Raw genomic sequence first — 27,798 nt, 5'->3', positions numbered from 1 at the left:
CACATCCGACAGGACTAGTTCACTCGAAGCATTCCGAGCCAAAAAACTGTTAAATTAAATAGGCATTAAAAAAACAGAAACAAATTATTAATGAAACATTAACCTGAATGGCTCCAAGGCTTAAAGTCACAGATTTTATTTCTTGGAAAATTCAGCTTCTAATGTCCATGTTCCTAATAGTAACGTAAAATAAAGAAACAGTAGGAAAATTAGAAATTCTAGGAAAATAGACATTTTGCCATAAAACATGCAAGCACCGCTTTGAGCTTTACACAATATTATTTCTATAAATATTAGAAGCCATGTACTATATTAAACATATTAATGTGCATAAAATAACAATATCAAGATTAATTTAGAAAATACTACTATTACAATGTAATACTTTTGTGTTAAATAAAAGTATAAAGATTTAGAAACACATTCTGCAGTTAAAACCTAAGTTAATAAAAAAGTAGTTGTTATTGATTTAAAAAACCAATTAGATATTTTCATAATCTATAAATCAGTTGCACAATTATTTTTACTTTTTTTTACTACTAATATAGAACTTTATATCAAAAACTACAATATGCATGTTGCTTTTGTTGCAATTATTATTATTAATGCTTCAAATTTACTTTTAGTCATAAATTAATCTAATTTCCAGCAAATCTTCGTAGTATAAGTATAGGTACTTTATATCACTTAGATTGTATTAAAAAATCACGATATTCATATTTTTTGACCCTTAAAATTTAAATTAGACTAGAAATGCAATAATGACGCAACATCGCCCTCATGTAGATAAGCTAAAGTAAGCTTTGATGCAAGTTTGTGACAAGCCTCTAGTTGAATCGTGCGGACCGCTTTCGACGTGGTTTATGGTGTGAGCACAGTACCGAGCACCAGTATTCGTTGAGTATCCTTATATGACATTATTATTGAGATATGGAAATCTAAAAATGTCAAAACAATATGTCGTCCGATAAATGACAGCCAACAAAATTCAAAAAATATGAATATTGATGTCTAAAAAATTTTAAGATATTGGCCCTTCAACATCCATTTTATCTGCGACATGTCAAGTCCTGTAAATGAATGGGCTGTTATTGGTTAAAGTATAAAAATAATGAGCGAATACTAACAATATATTTCTCTCTCTCTCTCTCTTCAATACACAAAACACACGCTCTACGGTAACGCGACACAACAGTGTCAGTGTACTACTTCCCAACAGCTGAAGACGATGAGGATGGACCCACCTTAAAACAAAGACTCCTTGGGTGCTTAATGAAAGGAATAGACTTCTTTTGTGTATGGGACTGCTGTTGGTTATGGTTGGAGTTCCAAAAATACGTGGCTCTTCTTGTATTCGACCCATTCGTAGAACTGTTCATCACGCTATGTATTGTGGTCAACACTTTGTTCATGGCCTTGGACCATCATGATATGGACAGAGATATGGAAAAAGCGCTGAAAAGTGGCAACTATGTAAGTTTTCTAAGCAACGTCAAATGTATAACATTCAAATGAAATTATTACAAGATAATATTTCTTTCAGTTTTTCACCGCTACCTTTGGTATAGAAGCCATGTTAAAGTTAATAGCTATGAGCCCGAAATTTTATTTTCAAGAAGGTTGGAACGTTTTTGATTTCATCATCGTGGCCTTATCATTATTAGAATTGGGTCTGGAAGGTGTACAGGGTTTGTCTGTGTTACGTTCATTTCGTTTGGTAAGTTCTATTTTAACTGACCTAGTGATATTTAATTACTATTAAATTTTAAACGGTAAATATAATCATACAAATAATACTACAACACAATAGTATTAAACCAAAAACAAAAAGTATTAAAATTACAGCGATACCAAGTACTCTAAACTTATTTTAAAGAAATATATGTAAGTACGTTACTTTTTATAGTCACAGTATCCACATGCATCACACACCAGTATGATAACATATATGTATTTATGTGTAATGAAATATTTTCAGCTGCGTGTATTTAAACTGGCTAAGTCTTGGCCGGCGCTAAACCTTATTATATCCATAATGGGTAGGACAGTGGGAGCTTTAGGGAACTTGACCTTTGTACTTTGCATCATTATATTCATATTTGCGGTGATGGGAATGCAGTTATTTGGGAAAAACTATACAGGTTCTCTTAAAAAACAATTTAGCATCTCTAAAGAATTTAGGCTTGATTATTGATTATTCAGCTTCACACTCCCCAGTATTTTCACACAGGGCTTGATTAACCATTAATATCATACGGGACCATTCGGTCCCCGCAGTGGCTTTATAACACGGAATGTGGCTCCATCACACGAATGGGCCTGAGATGAGACACGTTATAAAGCTATTCCACGCAGCTTGTGATTATAAGTTAAGCTTTGCATCAAGTAATATAGAAGTAACATGCAGCTTCGCTTCCCGAGGGTATTTCGATACATCAGGTCGACAACTGATGGGATCTATGTCAGTAACATTAGGCTTAAGAGAACATTTATGTGACTCTGAAGAAAATATCGAGTCACGCAATGATATGCAATAACTTATAAATCGAAAAGCTCTCACATAACAAAGTCATAGAAATAATAGAATATAGAATAACATATATCCCACTCATACAGAAATAATTCAACGCACATTTTTGATAGGTTACTCAAGCACACATTTGCTAACCCTAGTTTAATTGACCTAGAATTGCTCAAATAATTTCGGAAACGAAAACCACGAGGTAGTTAGATTTCGGAACTATTTGAACGATTGTCGGTCTTCAGAAAGGTGCCGCAGTAGCATAGGTGAAGCGCCGGTAAGCGAGCTTGTGTGACGCCTTGTTTCACAATTTGTACTTGCAGCTTCGAGTATTCAAATTGGCAAAGTCATGGCCGACACTTAATTTACTCATCTCTATAATGGGTAGGACGATGGGTGCCTTGGGCAACCTGACCTTCGTATTGTGCATCATTATTTTCATATTTGCCGTGATGGGTATGCAACTATTCGGGAAAAATTATGTTGGTAAGTCGAATTGGTGGGAGTCTTGCATGTTCGTTGGTGTATGTTAAACGTTAGTGACGTGAATGCCCGCTGGACTTGCCAATGAATCTACTTCAATACTGTAGAATACATGAGTGACAATTATATTATCATTTAGAGTTAGAAGTGTTCCATTTGTGTATTTGCAAGACTAGATATTGTGGACATAATAGTTGCTATCTATGTTGAAGTAGATTCATTGAGAATCAAGTTATTTGTTAAAGTGTGGATTGCGTCATAGAATTTGGTACGTATGTCTCTGGTGACATGTTCGACTCCACACTTTAATTCGGGCTCCGGTCACAGTTAATTGTAACTATTGTGTTGATGTGCGTCACACTCTTGTGCTCATCTTGTTAGGTGATTGGCAAGAATCGGTGTTATCTTTCCAAGTGAGCTTTTATTTACTTTCAAGTATATTGTATTAAGTCTGAAAGCCCCCAACAAAGGCGCCTCACTTGTGAGACATTCATTGCCAGCTTTTCTGATATTCTCAACTTTAGCCAGTTATATCTATTATCTGCATCTAATTTCTTCAATTTCAATCAAAGCCATCAAGCAATATATTATAGTATCCTAATTACACCTCAATCTATAAAATAACAAACAGCTGAGTAGAATTTGTCTATTTGCATGTATTTGCTAGAAGTTAATTATCTTCAGCAAACATATTATGGGTTTAGTAAAAAACCTTGCAAATTGTTAATGCATGGTTGTTCTTTACTTCTATTACTCCTTACACTATAATCACTGCATAAACAGAGATTTCGAGTTGTGGTACAATTTCATTGTAACAATGGTGTGCAAATCATGACATTTAAATTAATTAAACTATCTACATTAAGTATTTATCACTGGATATTTTATTAACTTTATTTTTGCGAATATCTTAAATTAAAAACTAATATTAAAATTTATTCATATTTAAATGAAGTAAGTCAAGACATTTTGTCTCGGCAAAAAGTTAATCTTTTTAATTTTTTTAATTAATTAATATAATATAAATGTCAAAACACGAAATCTCTGCTAACAAGCCAATATATATTATAACTTATATTCTTTTTTTATGCCTTTACAAATATTTCATGAAATCTTAATCTAAAAAAAATTAAATGAAGTATAAACTGATTTAACTTTACGCCAGAAGCATATGAATATAAACATAACAGATTTTATTTATTTTAGTAATTAATAAAGGACCATCCTTTACGAAATAACTTTATAATGTTCCAAGCTTATCCGATACCACAGCTAGTTACTAAATCATTATTTTCACTGTATGTGCACAGACTATGTAGACCGTTTTCCGGACGGAGATCTTCCACGTTGGAACTTCACCGACTTCATGCACAGTTTCATGATAGTCTTTCGAGTACTATGTGGAGAATGGATAGAAAGCATGTGGGATTGTATGCTCGTCGGAGACGTGTCCTGCATACCATTTTTCTTGGCTACTGTTGTCATTGGCAATCTTGTGGTCAGTATTTTGATACTATTATTTATTGCCAAAAAATTTATATACTTGTCTTTGCAAGATCATTCATTTATGAAAATTGACAATACATATTCTAAATATATAATCTACTAGGTTCTCAACCTCTTCTTGGCCTTGTTACTGTCAAATTTTGGATCATCGAACTTATCGTCACCAACGGCCGATCAAGACACCAACAAAATAGCCGAAGCATTCAACAGAATATCGAGGTTCATAGATTGGGTTAAAAAGAACGCAGCGGACTTCTTGAAGTTGGTGAAAAATAAACTCACAAACCAAATAGCCATACACGCTCCCGGTAAGATGTGTTACATTCTAAAATTATGTTGTGGCATGTTGTTGTTTGTCAATGTAACAATTCGAAATACGATTTTGAAATATAATAAGTAAATATAATTGCGATAAGATTTTACACCCTTAAACAGCTTCGCTAACGTTGTTGTTGAAATAAAATCTCTATTTAAATATTTTATAACTGATGCTCATTTTCAAGAACATGTAAATAGCTAAACTAATATGCCTTATAGAATAATAAAAAAGTCGATAAGGTTTCATTTTTCGTACTCATAAGTAGCATGATTTGACAATAAAAAAAAGTGAATAAAACAATCGATCGTGTATAGAGCATGACATGTGTGTATCCTCTATTGTATACTTTTTGTACACTGTGCGTTGCTTGTCCCCTATAGCATTCAAGTGTAGAGCTCCAGACCTTCGTGAATTAGTTTGATTGTATACGATCTTGTTCTCATTGTGTTTTTCATTTTTATTCGATCAAGTTTCTGAGTGTTGTGGTCTAAGTTTATCGTAAGTACATTTTTGGCTTTAATTGTCGTACCCTATAACATTTCATACGCTTTTCTGTGTTTTGCATGTAGATGGAAGTCATGTGTTGATATTATAAGTATTGAGTTGATTACAGCTATATCGTCATATGTGTGGAAATCACTCCCAAATACTAAATAATTCACTAAACATTTTATTGATTTTATTTTTGTGAGTTCAATAATTTAATATGCTTTGATATAATATGATTTGAACCATCACCATAAATCGTTTCAAGATATTTTTTTTAATGAAAGTTTCATTAACTTATATTTTTCGAAAAATATTACTAAGTTACTCGCCTGGTCTGATTTCTATGCTTGGGTGCTGCGCCTGCGCACGGTGGACAAATGACGCGCGACATGTAGGCTTAAAGGCGGCTTTATGCGGCCGCTGTGTCTCCTCAGAACGCGTGGACAACGAGCTCGAATTAGGTGCCGACCTCGATGACGGAGTACTGTATAAAGATAAGAAACTAAAAGACCAAGTAGAAGTAGCAATCGGTGACGGAATGGAATTTACAATACCAGGTAAATAATAATTAAGAAATGTGAAAACCTATAATTTATATAGAATGCTAATGATACATTTTTTTTCTAGGTGACAATAAGTACAAGAAAGGTAAAATACTAATGAATAATATCAACGCAATAACGGATAACCATACGGACAATAGAATTAATTGTGATCTTAACCATCACGGATACCCCATTCAGGTGAGAAATGTTTACTGGAAAACTGATTAATGTTATATTTAACTATACATATAAGTACATACTATACGTGGTATATATATAATTTGGGTTATATTTTCAGGACGATGATACTATAAGTCAGAAATCATATGGAAGCCACAAAATAAGATCCTTTAAAGATGAAAGTCACAAAGGTTCAGCAGATACGATCGATGGCGAAGAGAAAAAAGACGCCAGTAAAGAAGAATTGGGGCTGGAGGAAGGTAATATATATGAATATAAATATGACCTCTACCTTTAGAGCTCGGATAATTATGTACGTAAATGTATTACAAATATCTATCTTATTTGCGTTACAGAAATGATACCGGAAGAAGAGGCTGGACAAATAGATCTGGCTAAATTGGACATAAAAGCCGTAGAAGGTGATGGAATACTTGAAGACTCTCCAGCAGACTGCTGTCCAGAACCTTGTTATCAACGCTTCCCGTTTTTGGCTGGAGATGATGAGTCACCATTTTGGCAAGGATGGGCCATGCTGAGACTGAAAACCTTCCGACTTATTGAAAATACATACTTCGAAACGGCTGTGATAACTATGATTTTACTCAGTAGTTTGGCTTTGGTTAGTTAATTTTCTCAAATAATATGTTTACATAATATTACATTACAGTTGTCATATTTAATGAGAAATTTTAATACTTTACAGGCTCTAGAAGATGTCCATTTACCGCATCGACCGATACTTCAAGATATCCTCTATTATATGGACCGAATCTTTACCGTTATATTTTTCATCGAGATGTTGATTAAGTGGCTCGCCCTTGGATTCCAGAAATATTTCACGAACGCCTGGTGTTGGCTCGATTTCATCATTGTTATGGTAAACGACAATTGTTCATTTATTTAACTTAATTTTTTAGGGGTTATTTTGGTATAGCTACATGTTTTTAAAATATGGATATATGTTTATACGATAGGTATTGGCAGTTATTAAGGCTAGGTTACAAATCAAGAATACTCGTATAACAAATACATAAGAATTAAATCTAAATATTTTTTGCTATTAAGTAAAAAAATGTATAAAATATAAGTAAAGTTATATTTAAATGTTCCAATTGTTTTATAATAATTAATATTATATGAATGACAAGTGGTATCGTTAGTTGTCACTCGTAAACCACGGAGCCGTGATGGCGGGTGCGGATGACATCCCAGCATTCCGTTCGATGCGCACTTTGCGTGCTCTGCGGCCCCTCCGCGCAGTTTCCAGATGGGAGGGCATGCGCGTGAGTAGAGCGCGCAGTCAACACTGGCTGGTTGATCGCTCAGCAGATGGTTACGTCGTGTTGCCTGCCAAGCTGGCAATTTAGTACATTTGTTAGAAAAGTGATAGCCTTACATGATGCAGGCAGCGCGACATAAAAGCGTGAGCTTTGACTGTTCGATGTCTAACACAGTGAAGGCCAAGACCGGTCCCGCTGTTACCAGCTCTCGATGTCGTCTTGTTGTGTTTGTGGATTTGCTTTCATGTCTTACCCTCGAAATAAGTACTAAATACCTATTACAACCTTATGTTAAATACAAAGATCTCTTAATATGCATGATCACGGTTATTTAATTTTTCCTTAAGCCTCAACTGTGCCGTTTTTGAGAATGTTAAATAATCATTTAATTGAATATATCATTTAATTAATGTTATACATAAAAATGGTACATCTCCTTTGTTGTGTGCTGTCTGTGTCTTGAATATTTTGATCCACTTCTTTGAAAAAATAAACATGTGCCTTAATTGTCGATGCAAAAATTATGAGAGATCCAGGAAATGTTAATTTATTTCTTTGGTTTCTCAAGCTTTGTATATTTCTTGAATGTTAATAAAACCTTTACCTACGTATCCGACCTTATTAATTTATTTTTATTGCTACCCTTTGTTCTCAGCAGGTTCGAATGTGATAGACATATTATCTTCACGACATTATAGTGTCCTATCAATTTGACGTTGGGGTTGTAAGTCTTCATATCTGAATCATAGATATATCAAACTTCACTACTTAGTCATTCCCATATTTTACCCTAGGTACCTTGGAGTATGTAAACTTTACGTGTTGATATTGTGTGTTCTCAAAGTGCTACTATTGATTTTATCAGGTCTCGCTTATAAACTTCGTAGCGGCGCTTTGTGGCGCCGGTGGCATTCAGGCGTTCAAAACGATGAGAACGCTTCGAGCCCTTCGACCGCTCAGGGCTATGAGCCGCATGCAGGGCATGAGGGTACGTACCTCTGCCTCGCGAGCTCTACCTCTTTTCTTTATTAACTAACCATCTATCACTACACAATTCGTTCGACACCAACACATCAATACAGAACCATAATCACAAAAATATATAAACGTAGTACATCCACTCAATCAACATCATTTTGAAACTTCAAACGCAACCAACTCATTGGCATTTGTCGAATATTGATTATTATTAAATCATTTTTGAAGTCTTCGATGGCACCCTTGAATGGCTTAGTATCATCATGACTCGTCACATCCTCTTTAAATGCTGTCGGTTTTAAGTCGTCAAAGTATATCACTATCATGTTTTGGTCTATTTTTTCTCTTCGATTACTTTTGTATTTTTAGCTTAGAGATTTGTCCTTAGATATTTGGAATGTATTTTAGATTATGCACCTTAGATTAACTTCTTTCATCAATGGCAAGAATTATTGAAGAATATCCAGCGCGCATGCGATAGATCTTAGTTCCATTCCCGTATTTATTGGATTTATTTTCATTTCAATTGGTAAGAGAGCTTCTTGTTTAATAGCTGCATGTAGTTTGTTGTTGTTACACATAAATGCTTGTTCTGCATGTTTTGTTGTAATTATAAATAATTTGATTTTGATTTCATTGTTCAGATATACATATAAAAACAAATTTAGAAACCACTTTTTGTAAAAACTTAAATTTTTCATGAGATTTATTGGTTTGTTTCTCTACGTTTCGTTTCAAAGACTAATAGCGAGTTTCTTGTAACGGTGTGAAGAGTGGTATGTAATGAATAGTTGTATAAGATGCAACGTTGTATTCAATAATTAAATAACGTATATACGTTAACTGGCAAAATGCTACACGGCCAGATAATACTCGAAAAATATTGTACTAATTGCAACTATTTATCCATTAATCCCTTTAAAAGCGTTTTTTTCTTTATTTAATACTGAATATGATTGTTAAAGAACGTTACGAAAATTATGACTACTGTTTAATTCTAGGTGGTAGTGAATGCTCTGGTGCAAGCGATCCCATCCATCTTCAACGTGCTACTCGTGTGTCTGATATTCTGGCTTATCTTTGCTATTATGGGTGTACAACTCTTCGCTGGAAAATATTTTAAGGCCAGTTTAAAACATATTTATAGCATATAATTAATCGTAGTTGCTAACGACGTAATTTCATACTGCTACATATACAAAGAATTTCGTAAATGATGTAGTTTTTGAGTCGTGTTTTACAAATACCATATATATAAAATCGAAAAACAATGTTGCCGTTCTTCAATTCAAATTTTATTTCATTACAGTGCGTCGACATGAACCACACAACCCTAAGCCATGAAATCATCCCTGACAGAAATGCCTGCATCTTAGAAAACTACACCTGGGAAAACTCTCCAATGAATTTTGACCATGTTGGCAAGGCTTATTTATGCCTGTTTCAAGTTGCTACTTTCAAAGGTTGGATACAAATCATGAATGACGCTATCGATTCACGAGAGGTATTACTAGTTATAAATTCAGTCGACGATCCTGTAAACATTGCATGTTTTGAATATTAATACTTATTTTAAATAAATTATTTCAGGTTGGTCGTCAGCCGATTCGAGAAACCAACATATACATGTATTTGTATTTTGTATTCTTCATTATTTTCGGCTCTTTCTTCACTCTTAACCTATTCATTGGTGTGATCATTGATAATTTCAATGAACAAAAGAAGAAAGCAGGAGGCAGTCTTGAAATGTTTATGACAGAAGATCAGAAAAAGTATTATAACGCCATGAAGAAAATGGGATCGAAAAAGCCCCTTAAAGCAATTCCCAGACCAAGGGTGAGTATTTATATTTATCTTTTATCTTTAATTTTTACTATTATAATAAACGTACCATATACTATACCTGTATTTATTTGTTTCAGTGGCGGCCGCAAGCAATTGTATTTGAGATAGTAACAGATAAGAAATTTGACATGATCATTATGTTGTTTATTGGCCTTAATATGTTAACTATGACCCTCGATCATTATCAACAATCAGAAACATTTAGTGCTGTATTGGACTACCTTAATATGATATTCATCGTAATATTTAGTTCAGAGTGCTTACTCAAAATCTTCGCCCTGCGATACCATTACTTTGTAGAACCATGGAATCTATTTGATTTTGTCGTTGTAATGTTTTCTATTCTTAGTAAGTATTACTTTGATCAGTTTTTATTACATCATAATCGAATAATGCAACCACTAAAAACTTTTTATCTTCAGGCTTGGTGTTGAGCGATATCATAGAGAAGTACTTTGTTTCACCGACTTTACTCAGAGTCGTAAGAGTGGCAAAAGTTGGTAGAGTACTTCGACTCGTTAAAGGTGCAAAGGGCATTCGAACATTACTGTTCGCTCTGGCCATGTCACTGCCAGCTCTCTTTAACATTTGTCTGCTGCTGTTCCTTGTAATGTTTATCTTCGCTATATTCGGAATGTCATTTTTCATGCACGTTAAAGACAAAGGAGGCCTAGATGATGTGTACAACTTCAAAACTTTCGTGCAAAGTATGATTCTACTATTTCAGGTATTATTTACTATGGTTACATTTTTATTGTACCTATTTTTTTAAATATGTAACACAGCGAGTACAACACGATTTTTATAGATGTCTACATCGGCGGGTTGGGATGGTGTATTAGACGGAATCATAAATGAGGAAGAGTGTGATTTGCCGGACAACGAACGCGGATCGCCTGGCAACTGTGGCTCTGCGACGATAGGCATTACCTACTTACTCTCATATCTAGTGATCTCTTTCCTCATCGTCATTAACATGTACATTGCCGTTATTCTCGAAAACTATTCTCAGGTAAATTTACGATATAATGTTGTGGAAACTTGCAAACAAGATTAATGTATTCTGATAAAACGTAATGTGTTATAAATTTTCAGGCAACCGAAGACGTACAGGAAGGCCTAACTGACGATGACTATGACATGTACTACGAGATATGGCAGCGATTTGATCCCGAAGGAACACAGTACATCAGATACGATCAACTATCTGATTTCTTGGACGTTCTCGAGCCGCCTTTACAAATCCACAAACCTAACAAATACAAAATTATATCCATGGACATACCTATATGTCGCGGTGACATGATGTTCTGCGTCGACATCTTAGATGCGCTCACGAAGGACTTCTTTGCGAGAAAGGGCAACCCCATCGAGGAACCGGTCGATGTGGGACGGCCCGACGAAGTGGGCTACGAGCCTGTGTCGTCAACTCTATGGAGACAGCGTGAAGAGTACTGCGCGCGGTTGATTCAGCACGCGTGGCGGCGGCATCGAAGAGCGCAGTCGCCAGGTGGCGGCTCCGCGTCGGGCGCGGAAGGTGGCGGCGCGAGCGGTACGGAGGCGGAAGGCGCCCCCACGGCCGTGCTGCTGGACGCGGGCGCGGGCGGCGCGCACCGCGTGGTGCTGCAGGCAGCGGGGGCGGCGCCGCGCCCGCCGGAACCCGCGCCGCCGCCCGCGCCCGTCTGACCCGCGCTGGCGCTCGCGCTGCTGCCCGCGCTCGTCGACGAGGCGCCGCTGCCGCTGCCCGCACCGCTGCCCGAGCTCTTGAGCCCACCCAAGCGCACTTAATTCTTTTTTACGCTAGATGTTTCGAATATGTAGTGTCGGCGGGCGAGCGAAGCGACGCGAGTTGGTGCGCCCGCGCCCTCTCGCGGACGATAGCCTTGCGCGTGTGGAGACGTGAGCGTTCATCGGAGTGTTTTATATTCGTGTGGCCGAAGCTTGCGAGACGATTTGTTTTGCGACCGATGTTCGCATTTACCGAGTATATCTTTTAGTGATTTACTTTGACGCGTTAATCCCGTTCTCGAAGAGGAACCGTGTATCATTTGGAGGAAGTCTTTTTAGCGAGCACGCCGTTTATTTGTCACTAGTATTATAAGATATCGGATAAAGTTGAGAAAACATTAAATGCTTATTTTTGTATTTGACGATTGACACTTTTTCTGTGTAAATGTTCATAAAGCAGAACGCTACGAAGATAAGATTGTCTAAATGTAAACGGCTGTGGGATATCATTTTTCTTCCCCAAAATGGTGTCCAACAGCCACAATGTGTTAGTGCCGGAGAGCGACGCGGAGTGACGTTTGCGTAGTAATGCTTCACTCGGTCGTCTCCGCCGGTGAGTCGCGCTGCGCGCTGCTGACGGCGGACAGACGGCGCACTCAACTACTCAATTCAATTACATATAATTTAATGTTACAACATCGACACATGTATGACACTGTTATTTTATTACAAATTCGTCTACTGCGTTTGAACGCTAGCGTAATTGTATTAAATACCTAAACGCTTAAGAAAGCAATGGCTTCGCCCATTCATATCAATTATGTCCATAATAAATTTGAATAGTTCCAATTTGTATGCTTCTTACTATACTGAAACAAGATCGTCTTTTAATCGAGGTCGGTCGACTCGAAGTTAAAAGGGTTAAGGCAGTTTTTGCAAATATGTCTGTGTAAGCTTAGCTAATCAACCGTGAAATTGGTACCAGAGTTCACTTCCGTCCTAATTCAGTACGCATCATAGGAATCGAGCCATTTTACGTAATGCGCACCTTCTCGTAGTTAATGTAATTTCCTTCCCCTGAATTACATTAGCTGCGGCGGCGGGCGGTCGCGCGTCTTCCCCGCGCGCGACCCCGCCGCCCGCCCCCGTCTCTGTCGCTGCCAGCAGGCTGGCACTGCTTCTATTATATTTAAAGCTATCTCGCACCTCATTTTTAACAATGTCGACTACAATATTGTAACAATCTATCGCATGGTAGGTGCATTACCGTATATGTAATCCCACTTGAGCGAACCGAATGGGCTATTCGAAAAGCATGAAATTAGCAATAAGAAATATTATTAAATACCTAAGAGATCGAACGTCCCTTACCGAGTAAGGTAGATATTATTAAAATATTTTTATTTTTCGATTGACATCTCTCTAGATAATGGAAGTAGCGCAATTGTGAAGATGACAGAGCTATAACCGACCGCAGCGTCGATAGCTCCAAGTGACGCGTCTCTACTGGTTGAAATTGTGCTCCGTCAGTATTGTCTATTCTAGCACAAGAAAATTTATTAATCATTAAATTTTGTATATTACCTTTGGGAGTGGTCCATTTTCTACTTCTCTGTACATACTCAGAGCTTATAGCCGGGAGGAGCCCGAAACGCACGTCGCAACACATACTTTGTCGTGTTACTCTCGATATCAGCGACTCGCGCAGCGATACGTAATACGCTTGAAGCAATAACGTTAAAGTGTGGTCGAATTCGCTTTTATATTATGGATCATGTCACTGAATAGTTGTGTGTCGGTTGTTTTTCAATTCGTTTTTATAAAATGTGAAATTTTTGGAAGTGCAAGACAATCTAAACGTTGCAAAGTTTTAAGAGTCGGTGTATTTGTAAACTAAGATGAGACGCTTAACGTTTTGCACCTATTTTGCAATAATAATAATTACGATTACAGATAATAAATACGTAGATACTTTTATAAAGAGTTACCAGCGCGCGGTGCATGGGCCAGCGAGCTTCCCCGTCGCGAGCGCACGCACCACGCCGCCCGAGCGAAACCCTTGACTTGGTTATTTCAGTTACCCGTGACACTTGACATTGCCATTCGAGTTCCGACCTTACTCGTTCAAGCTGACGGTAGCATAGCGCCAAGGAACGGTTCATCCATTTAAAATAATTTCATTTCAAAGTTTACATTCGAACGTGATATTAACGTGATATTATCCAGTTTCACGTGTTGCTGAACACAATAGTAATCCGTAAGAAGATTATATCAATATGTATATCAAAACGATGATCGCTAGATATCTGTAAGTAGTTTATTTATTATAAATATCCGCTTTCGTGAGATAGATACCTACGAATTAACCTTTTGTCAAAAACATTATTGTAGAGTAGAAATAATTTGTTAGATGAAAATAAATGACTGAACAGTTCATCTGGCGAATGGCTCAAATCTCAGTCGCAGTTTGAACCGCTCCGTGACGCTCGAAAAATTTATATGTTGATTTCTGATTATGAAGTTATTGTTTTGGTAAAACCAAATATTTTATCTACTATTAGGCATATTGGCACAAAAAAGTTGTGTTTAATTAAGTTTAGACAATAAGTTACAATATCATTGTATTATTTCTTTGACTAAACTTATGACAAAAAGTGAGTTCAGTTTGCTGAATGATAGAGATTTAATTGAATATTTATTATATATATTGTTGAAGTTTGTACAAAATAAATTAAGTAAACGATAAATATAGAACTTGACTGCTTTAATTGATTGTTTAATTTATTTATAATCACATAAGAGCTTTGTTCCCAGAACAGTAACCACTTCTTACACTTTATAGGATCTGTATGTACACATGATAGCAATTGAATGAAGATAGAATGTAATAAGTGAAATTGAGGATTCATATAATATTTTGGACCTTTTAACCGACTACAATATAAGGAAGTTTTCCATTCGATTGATTTTTTTCTATGATTGATTAAATTACACACACAGTTTTAGTTTCGTGTGTGTCTCTGTCTGTGAATGCGTATCATACACAGGCAGAGACACACACGACATAAATTATTAAAACGACAATTGGAATAAGCGCTCTTAAGACCTAATCTCTAAAACTGCCAGCCTTAATAGATATTTTTTATTGTACATTAATCATATCTCATGTCTAACTGTGTAACTGCAGATTACATTGCTAAGCCACTCAAAGCCAAGAAGCAAGCTTATCCGAATTGTTATATGTGGATAACCTATACGTTAGAACCAAACATTAGAACGTAGAACCACTGGCCACTGCCCTTGTCTTAATCCATACATTTTATTTCATATCAAATTGCAGTATTCAACAACAACAACAACAACAACAACAGCCTGTAAATTCCCACTGCTGGGCTAAATGCCTCCTCTCCCTTTGAAGAGAAGGTTTTGACCATATTCCACCACGCTGTTCCAATGCGGGTTGGTGGAATACACATGTGGCAGAATTTCTATGAAATTTGTCACATGCAGGTTTCCTCACGATGTTTTCCTTCACCGCTGAGCACGAGATGAATTATAAAGACAAATTAAGCACATGAATAAGCGGTGCTTGCCTGGGTTTGAACCCGCAATCATCGGTTAAGATGCACGCGTTCTAACCACTGGGCTCGACTCTAATTGCAGTATAATCACTGCTTATTTTTTTATTAGGCCCGGGATCTTAAATTTTAAAATAACTCTATTAAATATAACAGGAAATATTATGAAATAAAAGACGAGATCGCAATAAACCAAACGATTAGCTTGGCAGCCCGATATTACTATGGCCGCTGCAACCGGCAATAAACACTAGTTACTTTTTCCTTATCTACTAACTATAAACATATAAACGTATTGGAAAAATCTCAATAAACCCAAATGAACTAACTTAAAATGTAATCAATAATATTTAATGATCATAAAAATTGATTAAAAAGATCCGAATAAAAGAACATTGTCTATTTTTATTTTGTTTTATATTTATCACAAAAACGTGTTTTTTACATTTCTATAAACATACCTATCGTTTCACTAACTAAAATTAAATGTAAATTATAAAAACATATACGTAGCATTTATTTTTTCGATTAATTTATTAGTATCAACTAATATCAGCGATTACCAGGACCTGTAAAATAATTAATGATTATTATGAATGAGGGGGTAAAAAATGATATTACAAGGCATTTTTCATTCATTTTTAAATGCTTTTAAGGGTATCTGTATAATAAGCAATCTATAAGGTCGTATCCAATGATATTCTAATAAACAGATTCTAGAACATCATTGGTCCTAACCAAATATTATATAACTATTTTTATCAAAGAATTTTTGTTCTATCTAGGAATACGTATTAGGTAAATGTGACTCACGGACAGACACATATGATATAAATAATTTTAATTTAACCTTCATATCGTAATATACTCATATTTGATTTTAAGAAACCTATACATCGGTAGAAACCTGTATCGCCTAAACCAAGACAAGTGAAGGCCTTGTTTATTTTCAGGATTAGATACATTTGTTGCTCTACACACTGCACTATTGTATCGCCTATTTTTCACCATACAAGCGTAGAGCTAGTAATAATAATAATTCCTCTACTTACGTAAAGTATAGTGCAGCAGTATTTGAGAATTAATTTTAAATAACTAAAAGTATTGTATTAAATCAATTAGCATCGAACGTTGGCAAGAATTCTAAAGTAAGCGACAAGAGTATTGAATCGCTAAATTCTGTAATAAGTAAACAAATACCTACATAATTAGTTAAAAGAGTACGAACCAATTGTTCATTAAGCTTTACTAGATCTCGTGGGAGAAGGCGCCAACGCATCCCTGTACAGAAACGTTTAAGGATAAATGACATTCCTTTATAAAAATGTATTATGTATTTGATGTCTGTAGGGGTAGTATATATATTTTATGCTTATAATAAATCTTGAAATCGAAGTTGGTGGTGAAAGAAAACATCGTAAAACTATTATATGTCGGATGAAAATCTGTTGCATGTCATGTGTATCCACCAAACCACCTTAACCTCAAAAGGCAAGGAGGCTCAAGTTACTTTCCCCATAACTTTACCACATTTTAAAGTGAAAATTTATTTTCAATTTTATTTTTGTATAAATTATATCATTTTTGGGACAATAAGGATATAAGGAATAATAAAGGTAAAAGAATACAATCTTCGATGTTACTATTTTTATTTCCGTCTTACATTTAAGACAAATGTGTCCTTGCCAAGACACACATACAAGATGCCCGTCAATACACAAGAGTTGCGAATACGTTATCAATATAAATATTTATACAGCATCTATATATGTACAATTTATGTGTGTGTGAACGTCCTCCGAGCGCGCCGAAGTGACGGCGTGCGGGCGTGAGGGAGGACGCTTCTACGCTATTACCGAGTTCACTATGTGAACACACACCAAGCTTCCGAGTTATTTCAAGTTACCACGCTTACTGGCAGTGCAAACGATTAATTCACAATCCGTACCGACTACGAGTACACAGTCCAATGACAGATATGTAGTGCTACAATTATTATACAAACCAAGCAGAGTTCGGCGTTTCGAAACTTCCATATTTGTTTACGCGTCAAATTTTATACGAGCTATTTTTATTAAAAATACGTTTGGAATTTCTCTAATAAGTTTTGAGCTTCATAATTAAAAATGAATTTATTTAATCAATTATTAAAACATTCAAAGTAATCATACAATGCCAGCGTGTTGGTTCCACGACGGAAATTTTATTCGATCAATTAAAAGTATATGAGCCTTCGAGGCATCAAAAAAAGTTGATCACAGAATAAAAAACACACTATATCTTGAACTAGCTTAATGTTTAGTAGAAAAACAGTATTCTAATAAAAAAAATAGGATATTTGGTAAAAATATTTTTTCGTTTTCTCTTAACCGATAGTAAATATTTATTAATGATATCGTCCACTATTTGATTTAAAAATTTAGTTCTTATTAACAAACAAAAGCTAATTAAGCCAACGTCGTTAGAAACTATTCGCGTATCATTAAAACTACAGTGAGTGAGGTCACAAGAATACATACACTCGGAGTACAGTGCGAACATTGTAACTGTGCTCCTCCTGTTACAACAGCTTGTTGCATTATTCGAATTTCGAACGTTGCTACATTCGACGACGACGAAAAAATATTTGTGAACATGACAATTATTATTTGAGTTTAAATATGTTATTCGTTCGCTATTTAAAAAAAAAAAGTGTTATGATTTATAGTGTCATAACACTTTTTTGGCTTTCATTCCAAAACTCGCCTTAAAATATTTTTCTTATTATTTATTATTAATCATTTATTTTCGAACAGCACAGATACAATGTTTGCATGATACTAAACTTCGGAAAGGCAATTGCTTACAGAGTGATTAATGTATTAATTAGACAACAAACGCTATGTAGCGAATAGCGCCCAAACCATTAATTATTGTCTCAAATAAGCGAACGATAATTTTAACGAATATGACAAGTGAAAAATATAATTATAAAACAAAGCAACGTATAGAACGACACAACTTAGATGTAGCATCGACAATTCAATAAAACCGATTGCTGCCAATTTATACAACCAATAGAAATAGCTCCCTATGGCGCCATTCGACGCTATTCGTCGCTATAGATTCTCGCCTCACTTCAACCCGAGAAAGCAAGTGCATGTAAATCGACGTGTCACATTGATGAATATATTACACAAACTTAATTACTTTGTACAAATGTAATAACTGTCATATGATATGACAAGTTATTACGTTTGTATAAAGATCATATTCACATATGAAATAAGTATTGATAATTTGGGATAGCGTACTTAAATCGGATATTATCGGTTTTATGAATTTTACCGATGCTACATCTAAGTTGTGTCGTACTTTACCGTTACAGATCGACTAGAAATAATGTTCAAAATATCAAATTTTTATTTTTCAAATAATTTTAAAAAAAGTTGCCATGTTTGAAAAAAAAATTACGAATTCCATTTAACACTCGTCGCATACGTTAAAAATATCTCATAAATAAACTCACGAATGTAAATCTATCGTATCATTCGACAAGACCACGTAATAATGAATATTAATTAAAGTAAGCAAGTCAAAAATTATTATGAATACTATGCTATTATATATAATGATTTCGATTACAACATTGTAACTGACATATTGAATTTTAACTAAATATCATATCATTCTAAACTGTACGCATAAATTGTTGTCTCACAAAGTGATATTACAATATTCTATTTTCATACTAACTTTAATCTTTAACATTCATAATTTTTATTGCAGTCATTATGAGTAACGGTTATAAGCCAAGGTTTTTGTTTTGCATATTTTAAAAATTTTATATGATTAAGAGGGTATAAATAACCTCGACCAACCTTTTAGAAGCTCGAGGTCAAAATTGGAATTTAATCTCGTTCTGAAACGCCAAAGTAAAATACTAGTAGTAATAACCAAGTTCAAATAACGAATAAACATTCAATATTTAGTCAGATTGTTATATATGTTTCTCCAAAATTTTGTTGACGATAAATATTCTAAGATTAAAATATTTTAATTTTTTTTTTTAATTTTTAATTTTACACTTAAAGAAGTTTTAATTGGTCAGTCACACTGTTGTATCAGAAATTAACTAAAGGGAGATCCGAGCCTTAACATTTACTAAAATAAGAATCTTGCATGAATAAAATTTGCTACCTAACAATTTCTTACCGTATATTATTTTAAAGGATTGTGTAAAATAAAGGTTGTCTTTGTTACAGGCTAAATTAAATTTAAATAGACGGTACCTCTCATACAAATGTCACGTAATACCAAACTCCGTTTAAAACAATGTATACAATCATTGTTTACTATTTCTCAATTTCGATTTCAACTCTTTGGAACTATATATTTTAATACAATTAAGGTTTTGAACAGGTTACGAAAAATTCCAATTTCCAATGTTTCACTTGTCAAGCTGACCAAAATTATGTCAAACAGGAAGAAATAATTTCAAAATCTGAAAAATATCTATACTGTCAACGGTCAGATGTTTCAACTGTTCCTATTTTAGTACATGTTTTACAAAAAAATAAGTTTATAACCTCAATACATATGAAATTTAAACTCAGTTGGTCCTAGCCAACATTACACGAATTGTTACACGATTTTTTACTAATATTACCGATGTACCAAACACATGATATATACAGTAACTGTATATTAGACATATGAATGAGATCGTTCATCTACTATTAATGGCAAAAACTAATAGAAAAAATAAACGAATGTAATCAATACACAAAACAGCTAATGCCTTGTCAAAGACGTGAAAAAAAAATCAAACGATTTATTAATATTACTAGCGCAATTAAGTCCATACAAATCAGCAGATTCTTTACAAAGACTAATACAACGAAACTAATGTTTTCTAAATTATAATTCTATCGATCTGCTCTTTTTTATCTCAATAACTATACAAAACAAAAATTATGACAAGAAACGAAAATAAAATTTGTCGTATCTTTTTTTTTTGTTTTATTTTTTTTTTTTTAATTTCAGTTGTCAATTTTGAGGCAAAAGGGATATTTAAAATTGTATATTTTTTTAAGCTCCCGGCTCGTATGTACAGTTGTCACAATTTTTGGCATTGTCTATGCTTATCAGTGGTTAGCGTGCAGTCATGAGTGGTGCGAGAGTTAGATAGATGTGACAGTTTGATGGACAGAGAAGGAGGTTTACTCTGTGTAGTCCCAGCAGTCCTTTTCGTAGCCTTCGTGAACGTGTTCGAGTAAAACCTTACGCCGGCTATCGCAATATCTGAAATACAAACGTCCTTATAGTATTATTAACTTTTATTCAGCTTTTTAAAGATAAATATAATATATATGTATATGCATTTGTATACATTTATTAATTGTGTAAAAAGTCTATAGATACTTTCAGAAGTATATATATTAAAAGTAGGTTTTTGTTTATTAAAATGAAAGATATTTTTTTAATTCGACTGAAATATGTATACACAATAGAGAGTTGAGATGGCCCAGTGGTTAAAACGCGTGCATCTTAAACGATGATTTCGAGTTCAAACCCAGGCGAGCACCACTATATGTGTTTAATTTGTGTTTATAATTCATCTCGTGCTCGGCGGTGAAGGAAAACATCGTGCGGAAACCTGCATGTGTCTAATTTCATCGAAATTCTGCCACATTTGAATTCCACCAACATTGGAACCGCTTGGTGAAATATGTTATAAAATAACCCTCTCTTAATGGAAGAGGAGGCCTTAGCCCAGTGGGAAATTTACGAACTGTTACTTTACTCTACTAGATAATAGAGTATTATTGAGTTACCTGTATTTGTCTTGCACTTTTTGTTTAATATCAGCCAAGTTCTCACTAGTGATGTCTCTCTCGAGGTACTCCGAGAGCGTTTCCGTGGCGGACTCCAGGTCGCGCTGGTTGTCTTCGAAGATCACCGACTGGTTGTTCTTCCGCAAGTAGTACGCGAACACGTACGTGTACATCAACGTTTGCCGGCACTGACAGAGTATGTCCACAGCTTTTTTTAGGAACTGAACCTGTAAACATAAAACATTGTTAGCAATATGAAAAATTGACACGAGAATTTTTTTTGTTGAGCAAGCTTTGTAAAGACAACATGGAGAGATAATCTCATACGAACAATTCCAGCATTTTAATGTCTCAATATTAACAGATCCACTTTCTTTCAACAACAACAACAGCCTGTAAATTCCCACCGCTGGGCTAAAGGCCTCCTCTCCCTTTGAGGAGAAGGTTTGGAACATATTACCACGCTGTTCCAATGCGGGTTGGTGGACTACACATGTAGCAGAATTTCTATGAAATTTGTCACATGCATTTTCCTCACGATGTTTTCCTTCACCGCTGAGCACGAGATGAATTATAAAGACAAAATTAAGCACATGAATCAGCGGTGCTTGCCTGGGTTTGAACCCGCAACCATCGGTTAAGATGCACGCGTTCTAACCACTGGGCCATCTCGACTCGTTGCACTTTCTTTATTAACGCCAAAGTACCTCGATCCAGCTCATGTTGTGCTGCTGCATTTCCTCCATCTTCTCCTTGATGGAGGCGTAGAGCTTGGACTCGAAGCGCAGCGACTGCATGTGATTCATGTATCTGTTGCAGTAGAACAGGTAGCGCTGCAGCGCTGCACGCGAGCGCTCCTGTGCGTCGCGCGCCGCTTTAGCCTCGTCCTCGTCGTATCTGTCAAGCATTGCGTTTAAGTATGTTGTTGCTGACGTCATTTACCTTCATAATAAACACAAAATGTATTTTTTTATATTACAAAATGTCACTAATAGGACGAGATGTAATTATACTAGCGGCAAGATACGATGGCCGTTTTGACACATTAAAAAAGTGATGTGAAATGTGAATTTATTATCGATATGATATATTCAAATCTTTGTTTTTTGCAAGTAATTTAATTAAAGTTTTTGTTGCAAGTAGTATCTGATTAAAAAGGTTTAATAAAAAAATATATAAAATAATAAACATATATAAATAAAATAAATTAAAATTAATAATTTATAAAATAGATAAAATATTTACTATCAACACAAACATAACACCGACTACGAGGTCGAGTGTGAGAGTGTGATGTACACGTTTACGCAAAAAAAGGTACCCTAATATTTGTAGTTTAGAAATCACATTCGATAAATTTTATGACTAACTGCACGTCACTATTGACAATAAAGAACAACAATTTGCTCCTTTGATGTAATTATTTATTAAATACGAAACTTCATGAGCGGGCAAACGTCAAAACGGCCATCATAGCGTGCCGCTACTATTAGAATGGTATTGAGTATTCAATTAATTCGAAGATTTATTATAAGGCCGACTCTAATATTTTGCCTAGTTATCAAATAAAGACTACACTATCACCAAGAAGTCACCCTTGTAAGTAAAGAGATAATGGACTTTTTAAATTTATTTTAAATTTTAATTGAACGTTAACACATCTCTAGTTCATTCAGTCATGCTAATTAACTACTAAAAACAGATACCTTAATACATATTAACTTTATATTCACTTACAGAAAGGTATAGGGTCTACCTTATATGGCGTCATGAGACTTTAAAGCATAACAAAACGTATTACAAATACCTGTTACAGTTGTACCAGCTGCTGCCGTGAGGTTCCCAGGGCCCGAGACATACCCAACAGAAGTCAGCCTTACAGTTCTGGTTCTTGCAGACCATGTGATTGCAGCCGCCATCCTTCTCTATCGTGACGTTACACTTCGGGCACTCTTTCGTGTTAGCCGCTATCCAGTTAGATGTTTCAGAGTCGTCATCGCATTTCTGCACAATAGATTACAGTTTCATAGTCAATTTTTTTTTTCTACAACAACAACAACAGCCTGTAAATTCCCACTGATGGGCTTAAGGCCTCCTCTACCTTTAATGGAGAAGGTTTGGAACATATTCCACCACGCTGTTCCAATGCGGGTTGGTGGAATACACATGTGGCAGAATTTCTATGAAATTTGTCACATGCAGGTTTCCTCACGATGTTTTCCTTCACCGCTGAGCACGAGATGAATTATAAAGACAAATTAAGCACGTGAATCAGCAGTTCTTGCCTGCGTTTGGACCCGCAATCATCGGTTAAGATGCACGCGTTCTAACCACTGGACCATCTCGACTCTTTTTTTTTTTAACTGACAAATGGGCGAACTAATAGTAAGTGGTCATCACCGCCCATAGATATTAGCACCGCAGGAAATATTAACCGTTCCCCCCCTCATCCATGGGCGATAAGCTACCAACTATGGGAACTAAAATATTATGTCCTAAGCCTAAAGTTACTTACTGGCTGTGATTAAACATGTGACAAATGGGTCGTACCTATGTAGGTGACGCTTGCATGGAACTCTATCATCAAGTAAGACTATAACAATAACAAGTAAACCATACCACACTATTTACACAACTCTTTTCAATAATCAATTCTTTCTTGTAATTCACAAAGGTATTTTATGTATGTAACTTTAGTATAAAGTTATTTTAAATTCTAACTATACATTGTACATAAGCCAGATAATCTTATACAGTCCTCTCACTCATACCATTGCCAACTTACACTGGATATCAACGACATTTCACCGTGAACAATTATCTATATCTAGTGCACCCGTCCCTTTCTATCCATACAACGCTATTGGTGACAGAGGACAAAAATATATTAAGGGTAGATTTTATTTATTCTTGGTGGTAGGGCTTTGTGCGAGCCCGTCTGGGTAGGTACCACCCACTCATCAGTTATTCTACCGCCAAATAACAGTAGTCAGTATTGTTGTGTTCCGGTTTGAAGGGTGAGTGAGCCAGTGTAACTACAGGCACAAGGGACATAACATCTTAGTTCCCAAGGTTAGTGGCGCAGTGACGATGTAAGGAATAGTTAATATTTCTCACAGCGTGGCCCATATGCTCGTCCGCCAACCTATACCATAAAATAAAAAAAAAATAATAAAAAAATAAAAAAAAAAGAAACAGAAATGCCTTGTATCTAAATTAAAGAAAACGACTTCGAATGGCTGAATCACATTGTTGCGGTAGAAGTCAGTCACCTTGATCCATTTCCTCAGCAAGCAGCAGCGCACGGGGTCGTGCCAGTTCTCCCCGCACGCGAAGCAGAAGGTGTGCGCGCAGCGGCACGTGACGGGCGCCGCCTCCACGTACGCCTCCACCTTGATGGCGTTGCTGCAGTCCGGCGACGGGCACCAGCGCAGCAGTCTGTTGCACTGGACATGGAGTCATCATTAGACACATTGTTTTAAATTTCGAACGGAATAAATTTCAGAATTTTTTTTTTTTCTTTATGATTATTAAAAACATGACTCGACTTTCAAACTTTAGTTGATTGGTGATCAATAGTGACAACAGCTAAAAACCTAAGTTAATACCAAACACCAAGAATAATTTTAGTACAATAATAATGAAAAACGATGAGCACAATACTTTTTATTATGCTCTTATTCAACAATACCTGTGTAATAAGGTCAATATAAAAATAGCTACAATTAAAACTATTGAATTATGTTTCTGCAAAACATGTCTAATTTTATAAGAGATAATATTCTGATGTAAATTCCATACCCCTACAGACACAATCTAAATAAAAATAATTTCTCTTTGCTGTATGATACCCAAAGTTGTAATAAAAATTTTAGAGGAATTATCCTACAATAATAGGCAAAATAAATCATTAATAGGCCTATACTGAAATAATATTTCAATATATTCAATTAACTCAACGCACGCAATGAAACCTCCATTGCGAGCAGCTAGTATGTAACATTCTCACCTCCACAAAACTATTAGTAATGATGTGTTGATATTTAAGTTTGACGCGCGGGTCGCGCACCAGGCGCATGACGGTGGCGTCGTCCACGAGGATGTCACACGCGTGCGCCGCGCACGCTATTGTCTGCCCCTATAGACAACGTACACATTACAATATTTTAATATTTTCAACTATTAGTGCCATGCGAAAATAATTAGATATCAACACTTGAAAATTGTTAAAAATTTTAATATCTTATTTCATATTCTGGTGACTGTTACAATTTTCATTGAAATAAAAAAAAATAAAGCAACATTTAAGCAGTTGCAGATATTTCAAAATCCCAGCACATAAATATTACATTGGACTCAGGTAACTTCCCATTAAGAACATCTCATCTTAATTGTCTTATATGATATTCCTTTGACATGTATTAAAACTATTCTTTTCCAAACCATTTCAATAGACATAAGATTCCAAAAATGAACTGAACTTACTAAGCCTTCTTCCATAATTTTAGTAGTCAAGTATTCGCACCAGCACTGTGTGCAAAACCTGTGACCACACTCCAGGCCTGTCATCATCTGTAATTAGGCAAATGTATATTCATACAGGTTTAATAAGTATTCACTTTACACTAGCAAAATGATAACCGAAACTTACAGATGTGGGGAGAATTGAAAAGCATATCTCGCATTCTTCTGTTCCTGATGTTGATATTCGTCTAGGTAACTGAAATATTTAAAAAGTAGGAAAACTATTCAGTAGAAAAGCTGCAGGTATTAGCATAAATTTAAGTATAGAGTTGACATTATCACTAACCACGATGGTCCACTGCCTAATTAGACATTACATTGTTTTTAATTATATATTAAATCTTCATAAAGACTAATTGACAATTAATTAAGTAAAGTGAGCATCTTTACCTTTGGTCTTTGTATGACAGGTTTCCTAAATGGGTTTATAACTCTAGCCTCAGCAAACAACTGGTCCTGATCCCCGTCATACAATCTTTCCATTAGCTTCTCCTTGTCCCATTTAAAATGATTAAGAAGGATACGAGTTGTTGTAGCGGGAATCTAGAATTAAATAATAATAATATAATGATTCACAAATTTATTTATTGACACAGATTATGCAAAGGCTGACTGAGAGCACTATATTCTTTTAAAAAAAAAAAAAAACAATTTAAATAGTCACTTTATTATTTGCTAAAACAATATTCATATATAATATACATCTTAGACAGTAATTACAGAAAGCACTTCTCTTTATTTTCATATACAAATACATCAACAACTTACACAGCACTTTCCAGCTATACCTGACCTAGTTTTGTCATTGTTTTATAAAACTATCAGATCTTTTTATTAATGATATATAAAATCTGAATGTGAATGTATTTTATATATTTGACCTAAATTATTACACCCTATCAATAGCTATATTAATATAATACTTAAAAATTAGGGTTATAAATAGCACTTTCTAAAACATCTAAATTTTATGTAATTATATAAAATGTAAACAAAACATATTTATATAAATACAAACATTTTCAACAAAGCTGTTCACAGTACAAATAATACCTTATCTAATTTTGATATAAATTATCTTCAAAATTGTATCAGAAAAATCAAACAATTTTTAATTTTAAAACAATACTAATAAAATAGAATTTCTCTTGTAAGACTTCTAATAAGATGGCCTAAATAAATATTCTATGCATATGGAATTTCCAAAGGCTATACTATAAATGTTTCTACTATAAAATGAACAAAAGAACTGTTTTGTTTTTGTATGACTCATTTTCCTTTTTTTATTCATTCAGATTATTCTTTAACAATAACATAATTTGGGACAGTAATTCCAATGGATCAGAACTCAACAATGTAATTACGAAAAATTCAAGTCTTAAACGGTATAGCTGTTTGCTTAAACAACTATTTATACTGGCATAAAATAATATTTTGGAAACGAAACGATTAAAATCAATGAAGTAAACCAAAGTTCGAGTAACCTCATTCAACTTATCCATTGTTTACTACTAACATACTGACCTCAACTACTGTGTTCACATCTTTGATGCAATCAACCATGTGTTGGACGATTTCCTCCGTAGATAACACTTCATATGGATATTCTTCGAGTTCCGTTTGCCGTTCCCTTGTACTGTGAGTCTCGTCCATGACAAAGTCGACATCGTCTCCGCTTGATTCATTACCAGAATCCACATCATCCTTTGTGTCATCTTCCGAGTCCATTGTCGAGATAAATAAATGATTTGCTAGATAATAATGGTACTGCCAAAATACTTCTTATGATGAAATAATTACACCTAAGATTTAGGAAAGGTCAACAATGAAGAAAATAGTTCACCCACGGGCTGCCAAAACCTCTGACGTATTTGTTAGTGTCTATGACGTCACTCTCTTGACTCTTTAAATATATTTGTCTATGATCTTTATAAACTTTATCTAATCTAGTACCAAAATGTTTGCATTTTAAAAAATAATGAAAAGTAAAGTTTAATAAAGTT

General features: G+C 34.9%; 2 protein-coding genes across 3 annotated transcripts in view; one reads left to right on the top strand and one right to left on the bottom strand.

The window, feature by feature from the left end:
- The window catches only part of LOC124534550 (sodium channel protein para), a 68,004-nt gene extending 53,359 nt beyond the window's left edge, over positions 1-14,645 (top strand). The window contains 19 exon segments of the mRNA XM_047110447.1: positions 1,196-1,473; positions 1,544-1,717; positions 2,845-3,007; positions 4,315-4,502; positions 4,614-4,818; positions 5,753-5,875; positions 5,946-6,061; positions 6,162-6,303; positions 6,400-6,665; positions 6,750-6,923; positions 8,192-8,314; positions 9,306-9,428; positions 9,614-9,808; positions 9,895-10,140; positions 10,227-10,497; positions 10,572-10,876; positions 10,958-11,161; positions 11,245-11,821; positions 11,824-14,645. Coding sequence (XP_046966403.1) covers positions 1,196-1,473; positions 1,544-1,717; positions 2,845-3,007; positions 4,315-4,502; positions 4,614-4,818; positions 5,753-5,875; positions 5,946-6,061; positions 6,162-6,303; positions 6,400-6,665; positions 6,750-6,923; positions 8,192-8,314; positions 9,306-9,428; positions 9,614-9,808; positions 9,895-10,140; positions 10,227-10,497; positions 10,572-10,876; positions 10,958-11,161; positions 11,245-11,821; positions 11,824-12,146 — 4,196 coding nt within the window. The 3' untranslated portion in view covers positions 12,147-14,645.
- A 1,292-nt stretch (positions 14,646-15,937) lies between these two features.
- On the bottom strand, positions 15,938-27,688 carry LOC124534972 (E3 ubiquitin-protein ligase ariadne-1). 2 transcript variants are annotated; one of them, XM_047111004.1, is made up of 12 exons: positions 27,320-27,688; positions 26,186-26,338; positions 25,923-25,991; positions 25,757-25,843; positions 25,281-25,409; positions 24,544-24,717; positions 23,079-23,275; positions 21,979-22,168; positions 21,272-21,498; positions 20,661-20,738; positions 16,684-16,736; positions 15,938-16,024 (listed from the first exon to the last, which is right to left on the bottom strand). In XM_047111004.1, exons 1-11 carry the CDS (start codon positions 27,521-27,523, stop codon positions 16,694-16,696), a joined length of 1,551 nt encoding a protein of 516 aa, XP_046966960.1. In that variant the 5' UTR covers positions 27,524-27,688; the 3' UTR covers positions 15,938-16,024; positions 16,684-16,693. The 2 variants fall into 2 exon arrangements, with proteins under 2 accessions (XP_046966960.1, XP_046966961.1); XM_047111005.1 differs by lacking the exons at positions 15,938-16,024; positions 16,684-16,736 and having other exon boundaries at positions 19,507-20,738; positions 27,320-27,687.
- Between the last annotated feature and the right edge of the window lie 110 nt (positions 27,689-27,798).

This window comes from Vanessa cardui, chromosome 13 (assembly GCF_905220365.1).
Source record: "Vanessa cardui chromosome 13, ilVanCard2.1, whole genome shotgun sequence".
Taxonomy (NCBI): domain Eukaryota; kingdom Metazoa; phylum Arthropoda; class Insecta; order Lepidoptera; family Nymphalidae; genus Vanessa; species Vanessa cardui.
Note: the sequence above shows the minus strand (reverse complement) of the source record. Positions and strands in the feature narration are given on the sequence as shown.

Bases quoted from the DNA above. Each gene is read 5' to 3' on its own strand.
- LOC124534972 (XM_047111004.1), bottom strand. From the start codon at position 27,523: ATGGACTCGGAAGATGACACAAAGGATGATGTGGATTCTGGTAATGAA. The intron at 23,276-24,543 runs GTGACTGACTTC...TCTATTGTGCAG, and splicing joins TGCTGAGGAAATGGATCAAG to AAATGCGATGACGACTCTGA. The intron at 20,739-21,271 runs GTAACTCAATAA...TTTGTATTTCAG, and splicing joins AAAGTGCAAGACAAATACAG to ATATTGCGATAGCCGGCGTA.